The sequence below is a fragment of the Musa acuminata genome, chromosome BXJ1-10 (assembly GCF_036884655.1).
Source record: "Musa acuminata AAA Group cultivar baxijiao chromosome BXJ1-10, Cavendish_Baxijiao_AAA, whole genome shotgun sequence".
Taxonomy (NCBI): domain Eukaryota; kingdom Viridiplantae; phylum Streptophyta; class Magnoliopsida; order Zingiberales; family Musaceae; genus Musa; species Musa acuminata.
The window spans coordinates 5,691,946-5,711,845 of record NC_088336.1 but is presented as its reverse complement, the minus strand read 5'-3'; the positions used below and the strand labels follow the sequence as shown (position 1 = coordinate 5,711,845).

At 39.7% G+C, this 19,900-nt stretch overlaps 2 protein-coding genes across 2 annotated transcripts; one reads left to right on the top strand and one right to left on the bottom strand.

Annotated features, from left to right (window-relative positions):
* The first annotated feature begins 2,713 nt into the window (after nucleotides 1-2,713).
* LOC135595159 (CRM-domain containing factor CFM2, chloroplastic-like) lies at nucleotides 2,714-12,456 on the top strand. The gene is made up of 13 exons (XM_065085715.1): nucleotides 2,714-3,531; nucleotides 6,264-6,786; nucleotides 6,875-7,005; nucleotides 8,155-8,466; nucleotides 8,606-8,762; nucleotides 9,138-9,430; nucleotides 9,514-9,573; nucleotides 9,645-9,770; nucleotides 10,753-10,878; nucleotides 10,964-11,032; nucleotides 11,247-11,421; nucleotides 11,859-11,989; nucleotides 12,072-12,456. Exons 1-13 carry the CDS (start codon nucleotides 2,722-2,724, stop codon nucleotides 12,258-12,260), a joined length of 3,102 nt encoding a protein of 1,033 aa, XP_064941787.1. The 5' UTR covers nucleotides 2,714-2,721; the 3' UTR covers nucleotides 12,261-12,456.
* A 1,808-nt stretch (nucleotides 12,457-14,264) lies between these two features.
* On the bottom strand, nucleotides 14,265-16,067 carry LOC135595158 (peroxidase 31-like). Its single transcript, XM_065085714.1, has one exon. The coding sequence runs from the start codon at nucleotides 15,563-15,565 to the stop codon at nucleotides 14,540-14,542; it is 1,026 nt and encodes a 341-aa protein (XP_064941786.1). The 5' UTR covers nucleotides 15,566-16,067; the 3' UTR covers nucleotides 14,265-14,539.
* Between the last annotated feature and the right edge of the window lie 3,833 nt (nucleotides 16,068-19,900).

Genomic DNA, 19,900 nt, shown 5'->3' with positions numbered 1-19,900 from the left:
ATACCACCACTCAGCCTAGGGAAGCCACTTTGTCCACTCTTTTGGCCGGTCACTAGTGAAGCATCTGAGGTATGTCTCTAAGCACCTGTTCACCACTTTAGTCTGGCCATCGATTTATGGGTGATACGCTTTACTCATTTTCAATTTAGTGCCCTATATTTAGAATAACTATGTCCAAAATCTGCTTATAAAGGCCCTATCACGATCACTTACAATAGATCTCAGCATCCCATGTAATTTTATAATATTTTTCATAAAGATTCGAGCAATACTAGAAGCAGTGTAGGGATTACGAACATCGCAAAAGTGAGCATACTTTGTAATGCGATCAACCACGATAAGAATTATACTTTTTCCTTGTGATGAGGGTGTTGAATCTCAGATTTTGATAATGAAACCAATTGATAGTGTTTATCTGATCTACGTTTTAAGTGACGTAGGAAGCTTTGATCAGGGAGAGATAATTAAAAGCAGGAAGAATCATGTTGGGTCGGAGTGGAACATGTTAGAAGATTGGACGTCGAGCTAGAGGATTGGTCGACATATCGATAGAAGGCTTTAGGCCATGAGTTCGGGCATCGAGCCAAGAAGAGCGGAAATTACACTAAAGACATTATAGTTACGGAGGTCAACTGGCCAATTGGGTAATAGGCCACAAGAGAGGACGATGCGTCGAAGAATTGAATGAAGCGTCAATGAACCAATGACATGCCGGACAACATGATTAAAACTTTGTAATAATTGTCTAGATCGAAGTAGGTTTTATTTGTGCAGGATTAACAACGATAGTGATCAAGGCATAAAGCAAAATAAAGTCCCGGAGTCAAGAACAAAACTTCGTTGGGAGTTCGAGAATTCGTCGAAATTCCAGACATTCATCGGAAGTTCTACCAAAATTGATCCAGAAGTCTAGGAGCTTGTCGAAGAAGCTCATCAGAACTAACTAAGAAGATCATCATGAAGTCTAGGAGCTTGCCGAGTGTCCGCCGAAACATTGCTGAGAGATCATCGGAAGTTCACCGAAAGATCATCGGAAGCTCACTAGAAGAAACCTAGACTAACCGGACCGGATTTGCTAGTGTATGCCTTAAATTTCGTAGTTAGCACATAATTAGGATTGGAATTTGGCCAACCCAATTAGGGGCCAATTGGGCCCATGTATAGACTATGTTGGGCCAAGTGAAAGGCCCAAACAGTGACCCAATAGGTGGCATCGTCGTGGCACAGTCTCCGAGACTGTGTCAGGCGATGGTGCCATCAGACTAGGCGGTGGTACTGCCCAGTGTCAGTGTCAGGCGATGGTACTACCCAGTGTCGTGCTACAAGCGGTGGTACCGCCAAGACTTGGGAAACCCGAGATGATATCTTTTTAGGCTCTATGTTTGAATCAACTTGAGGCCTATAAATACTCCTCTCATCCCTAGTTAATACATACAAGCACAGAGAACTTAAAAGAGAGAAAACGCTATAGAAATTACTTGAGAGATCCCCTCCTCTAGCTTAAATTTAGAATTCTGTTTAGAGAGGAGTGTGTGCTTGTAAAAGGTTGTCTCCTAAACCTGTGAAAAGGAGAAGAGGGTTGTAAAAGCGTAGTTGGTCTTCTCCCATTGAAGGAAGACTGATAGTGGATGCCGGTGGCCTCGATGGAAGAGGAATCGATGGAGTGGATGTAAGTCACGACGATTGAACCACTATAAAAATCTGGTTTGCATTTCTTTTGAGCAATTTACTTTAACTACAAACTGCCTTCTTATTACTTTCACTATGCTTCCTTACTCTTCCAAATTAACATCTTCCAAGATCGGTTTTCAGCATACGAAAGATTTTTTGAACCATCGTAATTTTATCCACTGTACTAATTCACCCCCCTCTTAGTGTCGCTCTTGATCATAACAATTGGTATCAGAGCCAGGTTATTTCTCATTTGGTTTAACACCCAAGATAAATGACTCTTTTCGGATTTCAAGAGGGTTTGTCTATCGTTCGTCCTCCTATATTCAATGGGATGGACTATACTTATTGAAAAACTCGAATGAGAGTTTTCTTGCTTTCCATGGATTTAAACTTATGGAATATCATTGAAAACATATTTCAAAAGTCTTCTACTCCAACGAATGAATTGAATGATTTGGAGAAAAAACTTTTTCTTTAAATGCTAGAGCTATGAATACTCAATTTTGCACCTTAGACAAAAATGAATTCAATAAAATTTCTATGTGCGAAATGTCTTTCGATATTTGGCATACACTTGAAATCACACACGAAGGCACTAGTAGAGTAAAGGATTTTAAGATAAATCTCTTGATGCATGATTTTGAATTATTTCGAATGCCAATCACCTATGTGTCTAATCCCTATTAGACTTCCGTTACACTCAAAGATGATATGAGACAACGGCTTCGTTAGTGAATTTACGATATTATCTTCGAATGAAACTCTTTCCACTATTACATCTCCTCCGGCATAAGATAAAATCCTAAAATGATCATCATGTCATTGATAAAATTGATAAATTTAACTCATTATGTCATGAGATCAAATATTTAATTTTTATAATTATAACTATAAAAATATTAATATAAATTTAAAATGTTAATATAATTTTTTTAAGTTAAGAGAATAATTTATAATTTACCGTCAATAAAACACCTAATCATTTACGGTACTTTGGATACGACCTAAGATGCGATTGCTCCTTTGCATCCATGTCTCCGCTCCTGAATGGGTTTAAGCGGACCGTTCGAGTCTTATCTTTCTCCGCCATGGCGAGTTGATGGCAGTCTCTCTCTCTCTCTCTCTCTCTCTTTGTTCTCGTCTGCTCCGATGTTCCTATCTCACCCTGTTCCCATCTCCTTGTCCTCCACCTCCTCCTCCTCGAAAGCCCCATTCTTTCAATCGCCACCATTCCTCCCACCCTTCACTCCCCGATCCGCTCTCCGTTCCCAAAACCCTAGAAAACGCCTCAAAGAAGTCCACCTCCGCACCTCCAATCCCACCCCGGAAACCCTCGCCAAATCCGCCATCCAACGAATCTCCGAGAAGCTTCGCAGCCTCGGCTACCTCGAGAATGGCCCCGCTACGGCCGCCGATCGCCCCGCCACCGGCCGCGGATCCGCCGGCGAGATTTTTATCCCGACCAGTCGGGAAATCCCCAGTCGTCGCGTCGGATACACCATCGATTCGAGCTGGAGCACTCCAGAGCACCCGGTCCCTGAACCCGGGTCGGGGGTCACCATCAACCGGTTTGGCGATCTATGGAGGAGAGAGAAGGAAAGGCAGGCGGCAGCTAGGGCCACAAAGGATGCGGCGGCGCCCCCCATGGTGGCGGAACTGACGATTCCGCCGGAGGAGCTGAAGAGACTGAGGAGGGAGGGGGTGCGATTGGCGAAACGGCTGAAGGTGGGGAAGGCTGGGATCACGGAGGGAATCGTGAATGGGATCCATGAACGGTGGCGGAGGTCGGAGCTTGTGAAGATTAAGTGCGAGGACTTGTGCCGGATGAATATGAAGAGAACTCATGAGATATTGGAGGTGTGTTTGGGATATCAAGTTGGCATCTTTTCCTCCTGTTTTACCTGTTTGTAGTGATTATTACTTTCTCATGTGGATTGTGTTCTGGGATCCTTGATCCGATAGACTGGCATTTTATCTTACTAACAAAAGCCTTATTTATTTTTGTTCATATGAGCACGTGATTTCAGTACAGGCTAACTTATGATAAGTTTCCAATGAGTTATATTATATGATCTTGATATTAATGTCTAATATTATATGAATCTGGAACAAACATTTGTTAACCAGGTACTGAGACACGAGGAGGCAAAATTTGGCATCAGATAAAAGGAAACAGTTACTGGAGCTATCATACTTTATGATGTTTTGCAACTTTGGACAAAAAGTGGTTGATTGAAGTCTTATTAATATTTCTATTAAGTGTTCCTCAATCCTTAAACCAAACGTATTAGTACTAAATTTATTGAAAATAAATGCTTGGCAGAAGTGAAAATGGTTAGCAATCGATGTTTGACAGTCCTTGTTAGCTTCATAACAGGAAACATTCATGGTTATGTGGTAGGGAAAAACAATTTCTCCATTTGAATTGTATATTAATGTAAATATATGTTTCTTGGTTGATTGCTTATTGCGTCTCTTCTTGGAATCTCATTTTATTTCTCAGACTGTTTTTTTCCCCACTATCGTATGTGTTATCCACCGACTAATTTTGGTGTGCGCATATATTTCCAAGTATGAAATATGGTACACAGTTATCTTAATATTTTTCCCTATATATTACTAAAAACATTCAGAAGCTGCTAGATCAGTTAAAATATCAACTGTACCTGACTAGGTGACTACGAAAGCAGTGATGCAAAATGTATCCAATATATCATTTTATGGATGCTTGAGGGCAGACGAACTCGTGATGTTGCTTCTTGTACAGTCTTGATTTTCTTTAGTTTCTCAGTAAAACTTCATTCAATGTAATAATTGTGTGGTGTTTATGTGAAGTATCCTTTCTGTTCTGAGTTGTGACTAAATTTAGTTTTGGTATATTATGTTAGAAGCATCCATTTTTTCTACTGCTTTCATGTTTTTTATTTTTCTGCTATAGAATTTTGATGGATTCCTTTATATAGTTACTTCTATTCTTGAAGTTCCTCTGGTTGCTTTCACTGTGGTGATATATGTACTTTTGAAATTTGGTTTTGGAGACCCTTTGAGAAGAAACAGATATTTTCATTGTCTTTATTTTTTTCAAGTTTTTGACTAGTTCTAAGGTGCCCTTTTTCTTCCAATAATAGACTAATTAAAACAGTTGTCTCAAATTTTCTTCACTCTCTTTGTTTTTGATCTTTTGCAAGTAATCTAATTGGTATATATGGAAGTTGATATCTGCTATTTTAGCTATTTTTTACTTAGAACTTTTATTTAGAATATGTAGAAAGAATTAACTGTCTTCACAGGGAAGGTTGGCAGTTTAATATACTTCTCTAACTTCTGTATCTGTGTTAGTTCCCTGCAAAACATTTTATATTCGTGCTGTGCAAGTTGTGTGCCCTAAAAATAGATTTGTAGGAATCCTAGTTTAGCTTACCCTGATTATTATATTCATACATAAATAGATTTATGATATTCATTTACATTTTTGTTCAGTATTTCACCATGTGCAGCATATGCAGCAGAGCACTATCTGTACAGATAACTAGATATGTTCATTTATATTTTTATTTAATATTTCAGTATGTTCAGCATATGCAGCAAAATAAGTAATCAATGTTTTAAGCAAGCTATGCAATATCGTACCGTACCGGTGTTTCGAATTTGGCTCGATACGGTACAGTACCGCATACCGAGCGGTACACTAGGGCGTAACGAGCAGTTTTAAATATTTCTTCCTCTTACTGTAGCACTGTAGCACATTCCGTCCGCGTACTGGTATGCCGTCGGACCGGTATGTACTGCTCGTACCGGGCGGTACCATTCGAAATTACATACCATGGTTTTAAGATGTGGTCTATGTGGCCTTATAAAGCTGTATGTGCTTGTGGTGACTGCTCCACATAAGCCTATGGAGCTATAGCATGTGGTGTTATTGTTTATGTGTAATATATCACATATGCAATTCACATAAGCATGAAATTGTGATCACATATGTGCTTTATATTATTTGCTTATAAGTACTATTGTTTTCACTATTACTATACTATTATGTAGGTTTTACATTAGAGGGAAACAATTATCTTGGTACTATTTTATACGTCCATGATAATATTACCTTTGTTTGTTAGTAATTGTTTCTTGTAACCTATCACATACATAGGTTCTTAAAAGTGATTCAAAATATTGACCTATAAGTTTCTTGTTTTGGTCTCAACATATATTTACTAACCATCATGCTGCTTATAAATATTATCCTATAAGTATTAAATAATACTGTATTTTTTGTAATAGTAAATGGCATAGTTTGACAATGATGTTTATCATCCATGCTATCATCACTGCATGCATACACAGTAGTGTAGTTCTTCACATTTTTTTGTTTGATTACCACTATTAGGGTCCACTAGTATAAGTTGGTAGAAAATTTGAAATTTGCACTGTACATTATTTCTTAATATTGGTAACATGGTAATTTATGCTTATGGTATTCATTATTTGCGGTGACAGTTATATCTTTTACTGTAATACTATAAGTTGACCCTTCTTTTGCATATTGATAACCATCCTTGGTGCGTTTTCTAATTAGGATCTCTTGCTGCCAGAGAAAAACTGGAGGTTTAGTTATTTGGAGATCTGGAAGTATCATAATCTTGTATAGAGGGGTAAATTACAAGTATCCATACTACTATGATGGAGACAAGAAGAATGAGATTTTTGATGAAGTTTCTTTACCATCTGGTTTGTATAATGAAGAAACCAATAAGCAAGAGGTGAATTCACCAAAAATGATTTCTGCAAATTCTTCTGCTGAATCACCTACTGCTCCAGCTCGCTCTTTGTTAGTAGTAGGAGTTGGCTCTCCTAAGAAGGTGCGAGTGCAACTAGAGGGAGAAGTTCAACTTGAAGAAGAAGCTGACAGATTGTTGGATGGTTTGGGTCCACGTTTTACCGATTGGTGGGGATGTGATCCTTTACCTGTTGATGCTGATTTATTGCCAGCTGTTGTTCCAGGGTTCCGCAAACCTTTACGGCTTATCCCGTTTGGCATAAAGCCCAAGCTAACAGATCGAGAAATGACCATTTTAAGAAGGCTTGGACGGCCTCTACCCTGTCACTTTGCATTAGGTGAGAAGATAATCATTCTTTGCTTAGAATTTATCTTCATATATATTAGCTTTCCTTACATTGACATCAGTACTGTGGCTTTTTGAAGGGAGAAGCAGAAACCTTCAAGGATTAGCCGTTTCAATGATTAAGTTATGGGAAAGATGTGAGATTGCTAAAATTGCCGTTAAAAGAGGTGTACAAAACACAAACAGCATCATGATGGCTGAGGAACTAAAGGTAGGTAAATTATGGGTAATTTATTCTCAGTCAGAAGTGAACTCCTTTTTCTTCTTTTTCTTTTTCATATATATGCCTGATTGGTTTGTAGTTTCATACCATTTTCTACACTCATTGGTTTAGTTGTTGTTATAAGCTGAACACTGTTCTTTATGTGAAAGCTTGCTATTTCATTCTTCTTCTAGACTTTTCAAGTAAGTGAAATTTTGGAAAGTTGCTTCAACCATGACTTGAAATTCATTAGTGCAGAGCTCATTTGCTAACTGGATTTTATGGTTTGGGCAAGTTCTTGTCTTTTTTTATATGGAGAGAAGGATTGGGGAGGAGGAAAGGTGGATTCCTGCTAAAGTCTTTTCAATTATTGGAAAAATAGTAGATGCTTGTTCTGTGGCTACTTATTTTTGCAGCACTTATACATAAGAAAAAAGTCCTGTATATCCTGATTGCCTTTATCAGGTAATTGAGATTTATCACAAGACTGTAAGAATCATATAATGTTTACTGAAAATGCAAAAAAAGGCAAAACATTTCCAGCTCGTGAGTTCTACCTGCTTTTTACAAATGAAGACAAGTGTTCCACATTTTTGCTTGTAGGTTGTCCTCATTGAACTCTTTTTTTCCTCCTGCTGCCTTCTCTGAGTTCTCTTTTATCTCAAAAGAAGGTTTTGTATGGGGCTTTGTTGTCGATTTTCATTTAGATAATTGATAATTTTATGATTTTCTCGTATTCTTTGTACTGATGCATCCCAAGTAATCTCCGCAGGTGTCAGATATCGTTATAATAAGACTAAGCAACTTTATGATCTGTAATTTTTGAAGATTACATGCTGAGTCATGTACTTAACAGATCTATGCATTTTGCAAGTAGCACACCAAGGTTTTGGTTGTCCGTCTATGGTAATGATGTTTCTTTTGACCAAAATTTACTGTTGCAGAGCCACAGTGCTTTTACATGGCATATCGACAGGAGCAGGCTTGATAGATCCATCTGTTATTAGTATACAACCCTGTTCTTTAAGCTACTTTTAGGCACTGAAATTCCCACAGGAGAACCTATATGTGTATAATATATCAAAATATGATATGGACTTGGATTTAGGTATGATTTTGTTTATGGTCAATTCTTCATGAAAGTTAAATCTATTGCAGCAACTGACTGGAGGGACTCTTCTATCAAGGGATAAGGAATTCATCGTCTTTTATAGAGGAAAAGATTTTCTGCCTCCTGCAGTCTCAATTGCAATAGAAGAGCGGAGAAATTATGGGAGCAACAAACAAAAGAGAAATTCAGATGAAAACCATCCTGTTGCATCTATCAATGTTTCTGAAACAAAAATCTCTAAAATTACCCTTCCAGATGAACCAAAAGAAGGGGCTGAGCAGATCAGAAATTTTGCCCTAGAAAGTAGGAAAACTTCAGTGAACGTGGCCTTCCAAAGAATGGAGACCAGGTTGTCACAGGTAATATAATGTAGGCTCTCACCATATGATATATAATTTCTTGATCTTGTGAAGAAGACAATGTATGCACCCATTATTTGGACTTGAGAAAATGTGGTAGTTCACTGAAACATCTTGATTTTTAAACATTCTGTTTCAGGCTATCAAGAAGAAGGAAAAGGCAGAAAAGTTTATATCAGAGCTTGAACCCTTAGTTGAACCTCCAAAATTTGAAGTGGATAAGGAAGCCATATCAGAAGAAGAGAGATACATGCTTAGGAAAATAGGTTTGAGGATGAAACCATTTCTCTTACTAGGTTAGTTGTCTGCTATATTGTTCTATTATATTTGTGTTACAGTTTTTTGTTTCATCAGTCATTGTACTTCATTTAACCATCATGAAAATTTTCTGTTAGTGTGAAGGGGAATATCTGATCTTGATATTGTCATCTTCATCAGTCCTAAATTCTGTTTTAGCAAATTTTACATTTGTTTAGTCACATTTTTTATCAGTAATATTGTTTGGTATATGTTTTCTGAGTGTTAACCTATTTTCGTGTCACAATGTTGACTCTTTTTTTTTTTTGAGCTGAATGGTGTCTATTTTTTGGAGGTATTTTTTTCCACTTGCTGGTTTACCTTACATTCTGGTGTAAGATAATAATTTGTCTTATTTTCCTTCTGTCACTCAGGAAGAAGGGGAGTCTTTGATGGAACAGTTGAGAATATGCACCTTCACTGGAAATATCGGGAACTTGTAAAAATAATTTCAAAAGATCGTTGCATGAAAAATATTGAGACAGCAGCTAGAATCTTAGAGGCGGAAAGTGGTGGTATCCTGGTGGCTGTTGAGAGAGTGAGTAAAGGTTATGCAATTATTGTATATCGAGGAAAGAACTACCAAAGGCCTGTGACCTTGAGGCCAACAACATTATTAAATAGAAGGGAAGCAATGATACACTCTTTGGAGGCTCAACGTTGTGAGGTGAACTTGTCTTCTCTTTTGTAAATTTGAATTTTCTGTTATCTTTCTAATAAAAACTTTTTTTTGTGTGTTTTCTGATATAGTCATTGAAGCTTCATGTGTTAAATATTTCAAGAAATTTAAATCAGATGAAGCATCAGATGGTGAGTTTTCTAGTTGTTTATTGTGTTTTCACATCAGCTTTCCTGGAACTAATGCACCAACTTTCTACCAGGTCCAGGATGACTCTCTGATTGACTCTGTGGCAGTAGACAAGTGTATGACATCAAGCAACGTAATTGCAACAACTGATGAAACTGGGTTTGGTGAAATGGAGGACAACAATTCTGTAGACTGTGAGGTAATTATTCCTTTGAAGGAAGCTGAAAATTATACAAATTCAGTATAAAAACCATACCAAATGGTTCTTATGGTTTCCAAAAATTACACCATGATGTCATCCTGACAGTGGTTTCATCTTGATGGGCTACATGGATGCTTCCAAATGGGCAACTATAATAAAAGTTTAAAGCAATTAAATGAGTTACACTGCCTCTTGATGCTAAAATAATGAACCTATTTGTCCTTTAATATGGATCCAAAAAACCTTCGTATGCAGGGCATGTGATAGGTTCAATTGATGTTTTTTCAATGGGTAAATTTAGTACAAGATTTGTATTTTGGATTACCTAAACAGTTAAAGCTGCTACTTAATGCCATGGTTAATCCATTTGATCATTATTGCGTATGGATCTGAAAACCCATACATGCAGGTTATATGATGTAGTTTACAGAATATGGTCTCTTTGTTCCTCTATTTTGCCATTAATTATTTCTAATTGGTTAATGCCAAACTCAGGTTTATATCAAACAAAAACGACATGTTCATATGTTGTTTTTCAGGAAAACTATATTTTGATGTTCAGTAAAATTTGAATCTAAGAACATGAATATTTTTTAGTGTGATATAAATATAATGTCTTCTGTTTATTTCTATGTTTAGTTGCAGATTTTTCTGAACAATGTTCCCACAAGCAGGGACATGTTTGATGGTTATGCTCACTTCATTTGTACTCAGCTCCTTGTGGCCCATGTGTAAAAAAAGAATGCTGAACAATTAATCTATATTATTTTAATTAACTTTAGTTACTATTTCAAGATAAATATACATAGCATAACTCTGCCGTCTGTGCTTAATGCATCTCCTGCTTTTGTTCCATGTAAAGATGAACTTTATGCATATCTGCTGCAATTTTGTGGCAACCTGGTATACCATGAATTTAGTTATTGATGATCTAGTTTCTTATGTGTTATTTTCTTGTAATTGGTGAACTATGGTGAAGGGAGTGCATGACACTGATTCAGAGCCCCTGCATGTGGGAGAGTCTTCTGATATCACAAATGATATGAAACAATCTGTCAGTACCGCATTTGATGAAATGGATTATTCTTCTGAGAGTAGTTCAAAGGTATGTGTTGAATTCAACTCTGGATTGGCCTTTCATCCTGATTATTTAATTATCTTATTTTGTCATATTCCATTTATTGTGGCAGGATAAGTTGATAGATCTAAAACATAAAGACAATCACTCTGATACTAAAGTTGCTCAGTTTGTCCTGGAGGTGAGAATTAGTACCTAAGGATGGAAATTGATGTAATTCTGATAAGCCTCTTTTGTATCCGAAGATTAGTCTGTTATCTATCGAATCGGTACTAATGTTCATTATTAATCACCATCCAGAGAGACCTATCATTTTTTTTTCTTTTTCTTAGTTTTAAGTTCACATGTTTTATTTTCTCATTTATTTACATGTTTGCGTGTTTTTTTATTTTTAGCAACGAGCTCCGGTGTCATCTTCTGTAATGGGTGACTCCCCTGTTGCTGAGGATACATCAGTAAAGGAGGCTTATGTTGAAGTTCCTTTCAAGGCTGCACCTCTATCAAATCGAGAAAGACTCGTTCTGCGTAAACAAGCCCTCAAAATGAAAAAACGCCCAGTTTTAGCTGTTGGTAATACTTAATTCTCATTTTTTTCATGCAAATTAAAGTTTTAAATGTTCTGAATTAGTTTTTCGTTTTAGGAAATTGTCTTGCTTTGATAGTGTTTATCTACTTTGCTGAATGTGCAATAATGTAATCCTTCATATTTCAAAGAGAAATATATCTTTTACACCATATTGTCAAACTCTTGGTGAAACACCCACCCTTTTGTTGTGATCATATTCTCTTTAAGTATCATTCCACTGCATGGATTTGGTTAAATAACCTTTCCAATGATGTCGATTCACTGAATCCTTAATGTGGATTGAAGATATATGTGATTTGTAATGTTTCTTAAATCTGTGGGTGTTTGACTGTGTTGGAATGCTCCAAAGTTGTCAAGCATCATGCTCATGAATTGAATTGGGCTTGGTTTATAGACTATGCTGAACTTCATTTGTTTGCAGGGAGGAACAACATCATTTCAGGTGTTGCAAAAACAATAAGAACACACTTCATGAAGTATCCTCTTGCCATTGTGAATATCAAGGGAAGAGCAAAGGGGACTTCTGTACAGGAATTGATATTTGAACTTGAGGTATGTTCCGCTCGGTCCTGGCGAAGTTTATAATCTAACACAACACTGATTCATTCTCTATCTCCTCGTTTTATATACTCAGCAAGCAACTGGGTCTGTTCTTGTGTCGAGAGAGCCCAACAAAGTGATCTTATACAGAGGATGGGGAGAAGGTGAGTCACCTGGAGGGGTCAGGGAAAGAGATGCCAAGCCATCAGGAGTTCAGGAAATAGTGTCTCCCCAGCTTATAGAAGCCATCAGGCTCGAATGCGGGTTGCACAGCACAACATGAAGCAGGCGACTAAATCGGGCAGTACTTTGTGCACTCTGTAAGTGTTACAACATGCTTTACCTGTGTTGTGTTTGTTAAAACATCTAGCCAAATTACATTTCATTTATTAACCAAATCTTCACATTTGCATTAGCAATGTGCGCAATAAAGTATCAAGCACTTGAGTCGGCAACATAGAGGATTTTTCAGGGTTTTAGCGACTCTCATCAAATCCTGCTGTTTAAAGTTAATTAATTCCTTCAGGTCTTAAAGAAGATCTGAAGGTGTACTGTGGTCATCTGAGGAAATACCAATAATATACAGTAACACCAGTGTTTGAACATTTACCTATCCACACAAGCGCAATAACCAGCCTTAAGAACTTAATCTTGCACATGTTCTTTACCACTATCCTCCTGCTGCTTAAACTAGTTTGACTGGATCATGATTAGGGGTAATTTGAGGCTATTTTGTGGGTTTTGTTGCACCTGCTGAAGAAAATTCTAAATTGTTATTAGTTTGACTCTTCTTAGATGAAGGAAAAAGAAATCCAGCAGCACAACACGTTAGCTATATTTTCTTTTATTAAATTCTTTTGGTGATTGAGTTTTGTACAAAAGAAAGTAATCTTTAGTTAAGAAAAAGAGCATTTAAATGTCTTTTGTTATTATTAGTAAAATTTTCTTGGATTTTTTCTTCATAAATACTAATTGGTTCATTGAAATTTGAGTTATGATAATCAGCCCTGTTTGATGGGAGGATTTAGTTGAAACTTGTCAAATAACTTTTTAAAATCCATAATCTACTTCATGACTTAAATATTCTGTCTATGATAATTGAAAATCCCATGCAAAACTTTGAATTTTATATTGATTAGTTAATTGAGTTTTGGATGGTACGATTTTGGAGAATTAATCTAATTCAAACCGTATGAAATTTGTGGTATATTATATCCGTTACTATTCTTGAGACAAAAAAGGTCTTAATGAATATTACTTGTTTGATATTGTTAAGTTAGTGTATATATATATATATATATATATATCACTATAAAACCGGTGTCAAGAACTTAATATCAATCTAATTTGTGTGAGTCTGACTCACGTAAGAGTACGCGAGCTGCGGTACGTACAAACCAACTGCAGTTTGCTGCGATCTTTACGGCCCTCCCTCGTCTTCTCCCATGTTTTGGGGATTTGGATCGCGCGTGCTCGCCCTTTTTGCGCCTATTGGGAGATGGGGGAACTAAAAAGACTAAACAAAAAGAAAAGCGAACAGGAACGGTAACTCTCCTCGCTCTCTTGAAGAAGACAGACTCTTCTTGTCCACGATTGTAAACCAACTTTCCTGGGAGATGATGATGACGGGGAAGTCGAGGAAAGGGTAAACGTAGTGGTAGTAGCGACAGCTAGCATCACCTCCACTTTGGTTTCTCTTCCTTCTCCTTACCCCCCCTTCATCTCCACATCAATCAGAGAGCCTTTCCACCACCAACCTCTCTTCTACTCGCTACTTGGGCCAGTCATCACACGACTTTCCCAGCAGTACAATAGAAATAATTCCAAGGTATAGAAATTGGCCAAACAAAACATGAAGAGACGAGGATTTATGCACTATTAGTCCATTCCATATCAAGCTTTTCAGTTCAAACTGGTGGTAAGATATGCACGTCAATCACTGTCTCCCAAGTAGCAGAGCCTTCAACGTAGCAGCAAATTCTCACAGGGATCCTTTGCAGTCCAGAAGAAGATTGTTCATTGAATGCTGATGGAGGTGATGGGTTGCCATGAATGCGTTTCACGGACAATTGCAGCGGTCATGCACTTTCCATGACACACCACTCGCCCAAACGGCAGACCCGAGCTCTTCTCATCTCTGCAGCCGTACGAAACATGCTGAGAAGAAACCGTGCCTCGTTTTCAGATTGCTCTTTCCATCAGCTCAACTTCTTTAAGCTCATCTCATGCATACAAATATGTCGCCGACTGATACTGACGCCATGCACGATGAAACAGAGCATCCAAATAAGAAAAAAGGGCCAAGTTTCGTTCAGCTGCTATCAAATCACCGCTACATAGGAAAAACGGGCAAATCCGATCGAGGAGAGCTCCAAATCAACGAAATGCAAACCCCTCCTCGGCTTATATGTATCAAGTGATCGATCTATAGAGAAAGCATGAAGGAGAAGCCTCGGTTGGATCCCCTCCCCTGCTTTCCTGACCAATCTAACTCTACCCACTGTTTGAGACAGATAATAGTGGAAGCTATGGCAACAGCAATCTCGTTGTGGAAATCTTGGTTCAGGTGGAGAGGTTGTTGAAGTCGCGGCACCTCCGGCGGACCTCCCCTTTCCTTCCGGTCTTCACCCCGACCAGGCCGAGCTTCAGCATCGCGCGGCTGAAGTCCCGGAAGAAGGCCGACTGGTTCGCGGCGTAGAGGTCGACCAGGGGCTTCGTCCTCCGGTCCGCCACCAGCGCGTGGTCGGAGGCCAGCAGCCCCAGCCCCCTCTTCAGGTTCAGGTAGTACATGTTGTCGAACTTCCCCGGCGTCATGACGTCATTGAAGGTGGCGATGGTGTCGTCCTTGAGGTACTTGGAGCAGGCCTTCTGCAGCGCCTGCGCGAAGCGCGGGTCCATGGACGGGTCGAACGCGCTCGGCTCGCCGGCCTTGTACCGGAAGATCCGCGCCGCGAACTCCTTGCAGTGGGAGAAGCCCACCGTGTGGGCGCCGGCGAGGGCGACCATCTCCTGCTCGGTGAAGCCCTTTGCGGCGAAGAGGGCGATCATGGCGTCCATGGTCATGTTAGGACGGGGGAGGTTGCCCTCGACGGAGGCGGCGTGGGAGGCGAGGCCGTCCTTGCGGCCCAGCGGCACGGCGTAGAAGGGCCCGCCGAGCATGGACACCAGGTCGCGGGTGGCCAGCGCTAGGATGTCGGCGCAGGAGACGGTGCCGGGGCACTGCAGCTCCAGGGCCGTCTTCGCGCGGACCACGGCGTCGAAGGCGTCCCCCGGGAGCGACAGGTTGATGTCCGCGTCCCGCTCCGCGCGGTTGAAAGCATTGGTGGAGACGAGCACGGATGCGTCGCAGCCGCCCACGAAGCAGTCATGGAAGAAGAGCCGAAGCGCGCCAGCGGCCGTGGTGGGGCTGCTGATCTGCTTGTTGGTCACCACGTCCGACACGATCTGCTCCACCCTGGGGCAGGACTTCCGGTAGTACCCAGTGGTCAGCTTCGCCGCCGAAAAGGGCACAACCAACGACAAAAACAACAAGGCAGGCGCCACTGCAACCAGCACCCAACGAGGCTGGCGGAGGAGATGGCTCGCCATCCTCTGCAAATCTGCGTCACTTCTCAGCAACCCACACCTGCTGCAAAACGAACCAGCTTCCGGGGGAGAGAGAGAGAGAGGGAGTAGCTTTAGAGAGCAAAACCAGGGGGCAGATCTGTCGGCTTATAGTATGATGGCGGGCAGAGACAGAGAGGGAAGCGCGGATTGCGGTGCCAAGGAGACGACAAGATGCCAAAGCTGGGTTTCGAGTCAGCAGACCGTTTGATGCGGAAATCTATTATCGTGGTCAAGGAGACGACGAGATCCACTGCAAATCTAGTTCTCCTCTAAATCGCCGCACCCGAGGCGCTAAAATATCCCGATCGAGGCCGCAATCGACATGGGTGCGAGGGCTTGGGCTCGTCCTGCGCTGTAGCGCCTACTGCATGCACGCCCATCGCCACTCATCTGATGCCTTGCTTCTTCCGCGGCGGTGTGAACCGAACCCATCGAAAGCAGTGACGTGTGGGGATCACATGGCCGAGGAGGGGGAGGCGAGGTTTGGGCCATGGCGTTCCGCGTGCGATCTGTGACAGCTTCGTGCTGCTTGCCACCACATGACTGGATTTGGTTAGGTAGTATCCAATGTTGCCCTCTGTTTCCTACTCTTTTCCAATACTTTCTTCGGAAAAAAAAAAATGTACCGTTAAGTCACCACGTGAATATATATATCCAACAAAAATAGGATCAATACATCCAACAAAAATGGGATCATTAGTATGTGAAAAATAAGCCCTAGACCTTGAAACCATCATAAATTGGCTTAACTCATCCAGTAAAATATCCCTCTTGATCTTACTAATACTTTTAGGGAATAAAAATAAAAGTTCATATTTAGACACATTCACCTTCTTATTAGCAAGCAAGAGTTTCATACGACTCAAACATGTGACAAATGGTTTGATAAGACCATTTGTTAGTATAAAAGTATAATAAAATATTTATATATTTAATGACAAATCTTGAAAGTCCGAGATAAATATACTCTAAAGCAAGCATCAAATAAGAAGGTCAAAATTTGAGCCAAAATGAGAATGGTGTAAACATTGCCTATTGCTTCTTTTTTCCTTTTGAAAAAAAAAAAAAAAAAGAGGGATGACCAAATTTAGGACACAAGCAAAAGTTAGGATAGAAACATAAGTTATAATTTAATTAATAAATTTATCTAGAAATTATCTAAGTAGAAAACTTTTAAAATTGCATATCACCAAAGTCGATTATATATTTTTTTACATATCAAATTTAAGAATGATATAAGGATTCCTACTCTTAAAGTTGTTTAAGAAGTGAGTCATCTATTGGACCACCAAGATATTATCATAAATCGAATGATCCTAAGTGAAATCAAACTCCTCATATGAGATAAGAGAATTTGAGTGTATTTTGAAATGATTGGCTAATACTTTCATAAGAATATGGTAATTGATATTTCAAAGAGAAATAGGACAAAAATCTTTAATCTCTTGGGAATTCTTAATTTTTAGAATAAATATAATAAAAGTCTTAATCTAATCAAAGGGAAAAAAAAATTATGATCATACAAGTGTTGAAACGCTTGAATCAACAAATCAAAGATGATATCTAAATTGAAATGATAAAACTTGATAGTAAAACCTTTTGGCCTTAGACTATTAACCAACTAAAAAGGAGAAAAAGCATCATATATCACATATCTATTGAAAGGGCGAACCACCTCGTCTCTGTCAATAAAAGATAAGCCCTGGTTATGGGTGATTGATCATCCAAAATTAGAAAAAGATCCATAGATATTGTCAATTCTCCATAGGCTAGAACATAATACAAATTTATTAGAAACATCCAAAAGATTAGTGATAATCTCTATGCCCTTACTGAGATGATGAATAAAATTATTTATCCTATAGATAGGGACCAAAGGATGATAATATTTAGTTTTTAAATAACCCTCGTTCATCCAAATTATAAGTTTTGGCTACAAACTACAATATTAAGTTAATTTGTTTAAGGAGAATAAAATTATAATTATAAAGATGCTCGAGTATCACGTATATTGAATTACAACTAGAATGTTAATAGAAGAATAAATAATTTGTATATGTTACTCTCACTTCATATGTTTAGTAAATATGATAAATGATATACTCATGTTTTTAACTTTTAATATTTCAGTATATGCTTTCCAAAAAATATCATTCTTAGTATTCTATAAAATATTGGATAGACATACATAAGCATTAATATTTACGTTAAGCATAGTGCAACAAGCGTAATGTGTTACAATCAAGAGCAGCACTATAAGAGGGGGGATGAATTAGTGCAACGGAAAAATCGTCGGTTTTGTAAATTTTTCATTCGTTAAAAATCAATCTCGAAAAGTGCTTGACTTTAAAGTAAATGAACTAGCAATTAACTTAGAAAATAATGATAGTAATGAAAAGCAGAATGAAAATGAGCATATCGAAATTTATAGTGGTTCGGTCGTTGTGACCTATATTCACTTCCGATTCCTCCTTCGTCGAGGTCACCGGCGTCTACTAATGGTCTTCTTTCAATAGGTGAAGACTAACTATCTCTTTATAGTGTTTTCTCCTTTTCACGGATTTAGGAGATAACCCTTACAAGTCTCACACATCTCTTGAATGATCACAATACTTAGAAAGGGAGGAGGAGGACTCTTTTCACTTTTACAATACTTTCATACCCCAAGACTTCAATATTTTGTTCACACTTTCGTGTCTTTTCATGCAGAAAAGGGTGGGATATTTATAGGTCATAATGGCTTCATAATTAGAACAAAAAAGTGTCACATCCTTGGATTTCAGGGTACTAACGGTACCACTTGTTGAATCTCGTATTTTGATGATGAAACCACTTGATATATGTTTATGATTTAATCTACGTTTTAAGTGACACAGGATGCTTCGATCAGGATGAGACAATTAAAGCAGGAAAATCATGTTGTGCCAGAGGAACATGTCAGAAGATTGGACGTCGGGTCGGTAGATCGGTCGACGTATCGATAGAAGGCTTCGAGCCGTGGACTCGGGCATCGGGCCAAGAAGAGCGGGTATTGTGCCAAGGATATTGGAGTTGCGGAGTCAACTGGCCGATTGGGCAATAGGCTACAGGAGAGGACGATGCGCCGAAGAATCGGACAAAGCGTCGAGGGACCAATGACATGCCGGACAACTTGGTTAATTGCTTAGGATTAATTGTCTCGATCAAAGTTTTGTTTTACATGTGCAGGATTAACTACGATGAAAGTAAGACATGCAGCAGGAGTTGCGCCGGAGTCAAGACAATGATCACGTTGGGAGTTCGAGAGTTCGACGGAAGTTCGGACAGTCGTCGGAGGTTCTGCGGGAACAAATTCGAGAAGTCCATGAGCTTGCCAAAGAAGCTTCTCGGAACTCGCCAAGTGGATCGTCGCAAGTCTAGGAGTTTGCCGGAAGTCCGCAGGAGCATCACCGAGGGTTCATCGAATGATCGACGGAAGTTCGCCGGAAGAAGCGATTGACGCACCGGAGCAAGTTGCAGTAAATGTCTTAGGGAATATCGTAGTTAGAACAATGATTAAGTTGGAAATGGGAGGTGATCCCATTAACTTAATCTTGGGACAATTAGGCCCCTGAAAAATCCAAATTGGGCCGAATGGATCAACCCATTCGGACCCTGATTTCTGTTGGGAGGTGCAACCGCCCCAGCCAGGAGGTGGCACCACCTGGGCTCAGTCTCCGAGCGAGATTGGGCGGTGCAACCTCCCCTGACAGGAGGTGGCACCGCTTGAGCTCGGTCTTCGAGCTCTGGCAGGAGGTGCAATCGCCTCAGTCAAGGGGTGGCACCGCCTGAGCTCGGTCTTCGAGCTCTGGCAGGAGGTGCAACCGCCCCTGACAGGAGGTAGCACTGCCCAGAGGCTTAGTCTTCGAGCTCTACCAGGCGGTCCAACCGCTCCAATCAGGAGGTGCAACCGCCTGATCCCAGAATTTCGGAAATTGACAGTTTTGAGCTCCAAATTTGAACTGGGTTGGGGCCTATAAATACCCCACCCATTCAGCACTGAAAGGATACAGAATACACACCGAAATCTCGATCTTGTTCTGTGATTTTTAGAGCTCAAAATTGTTGTAAAGGCCAAAAAGTTCTTCTCCCTCCTTTCTTCCAAGTTCTGAGCTGTAAAGAGAGGAGAGAAAATTCTGTAAGGGTTGTCTCCTAAGCCCGTCAAAAGGAGTGAAACTGTAAAAGGGTGGTTGGCCTTCACCTATTGAAGGAAGGCCTCTAGTTGACGTCGGTGACCTCGTCGGTGGAGGAAGCCAAAAGTGGAGTAGGTCAAGATTGACCGGATCACTCTAAATCTCG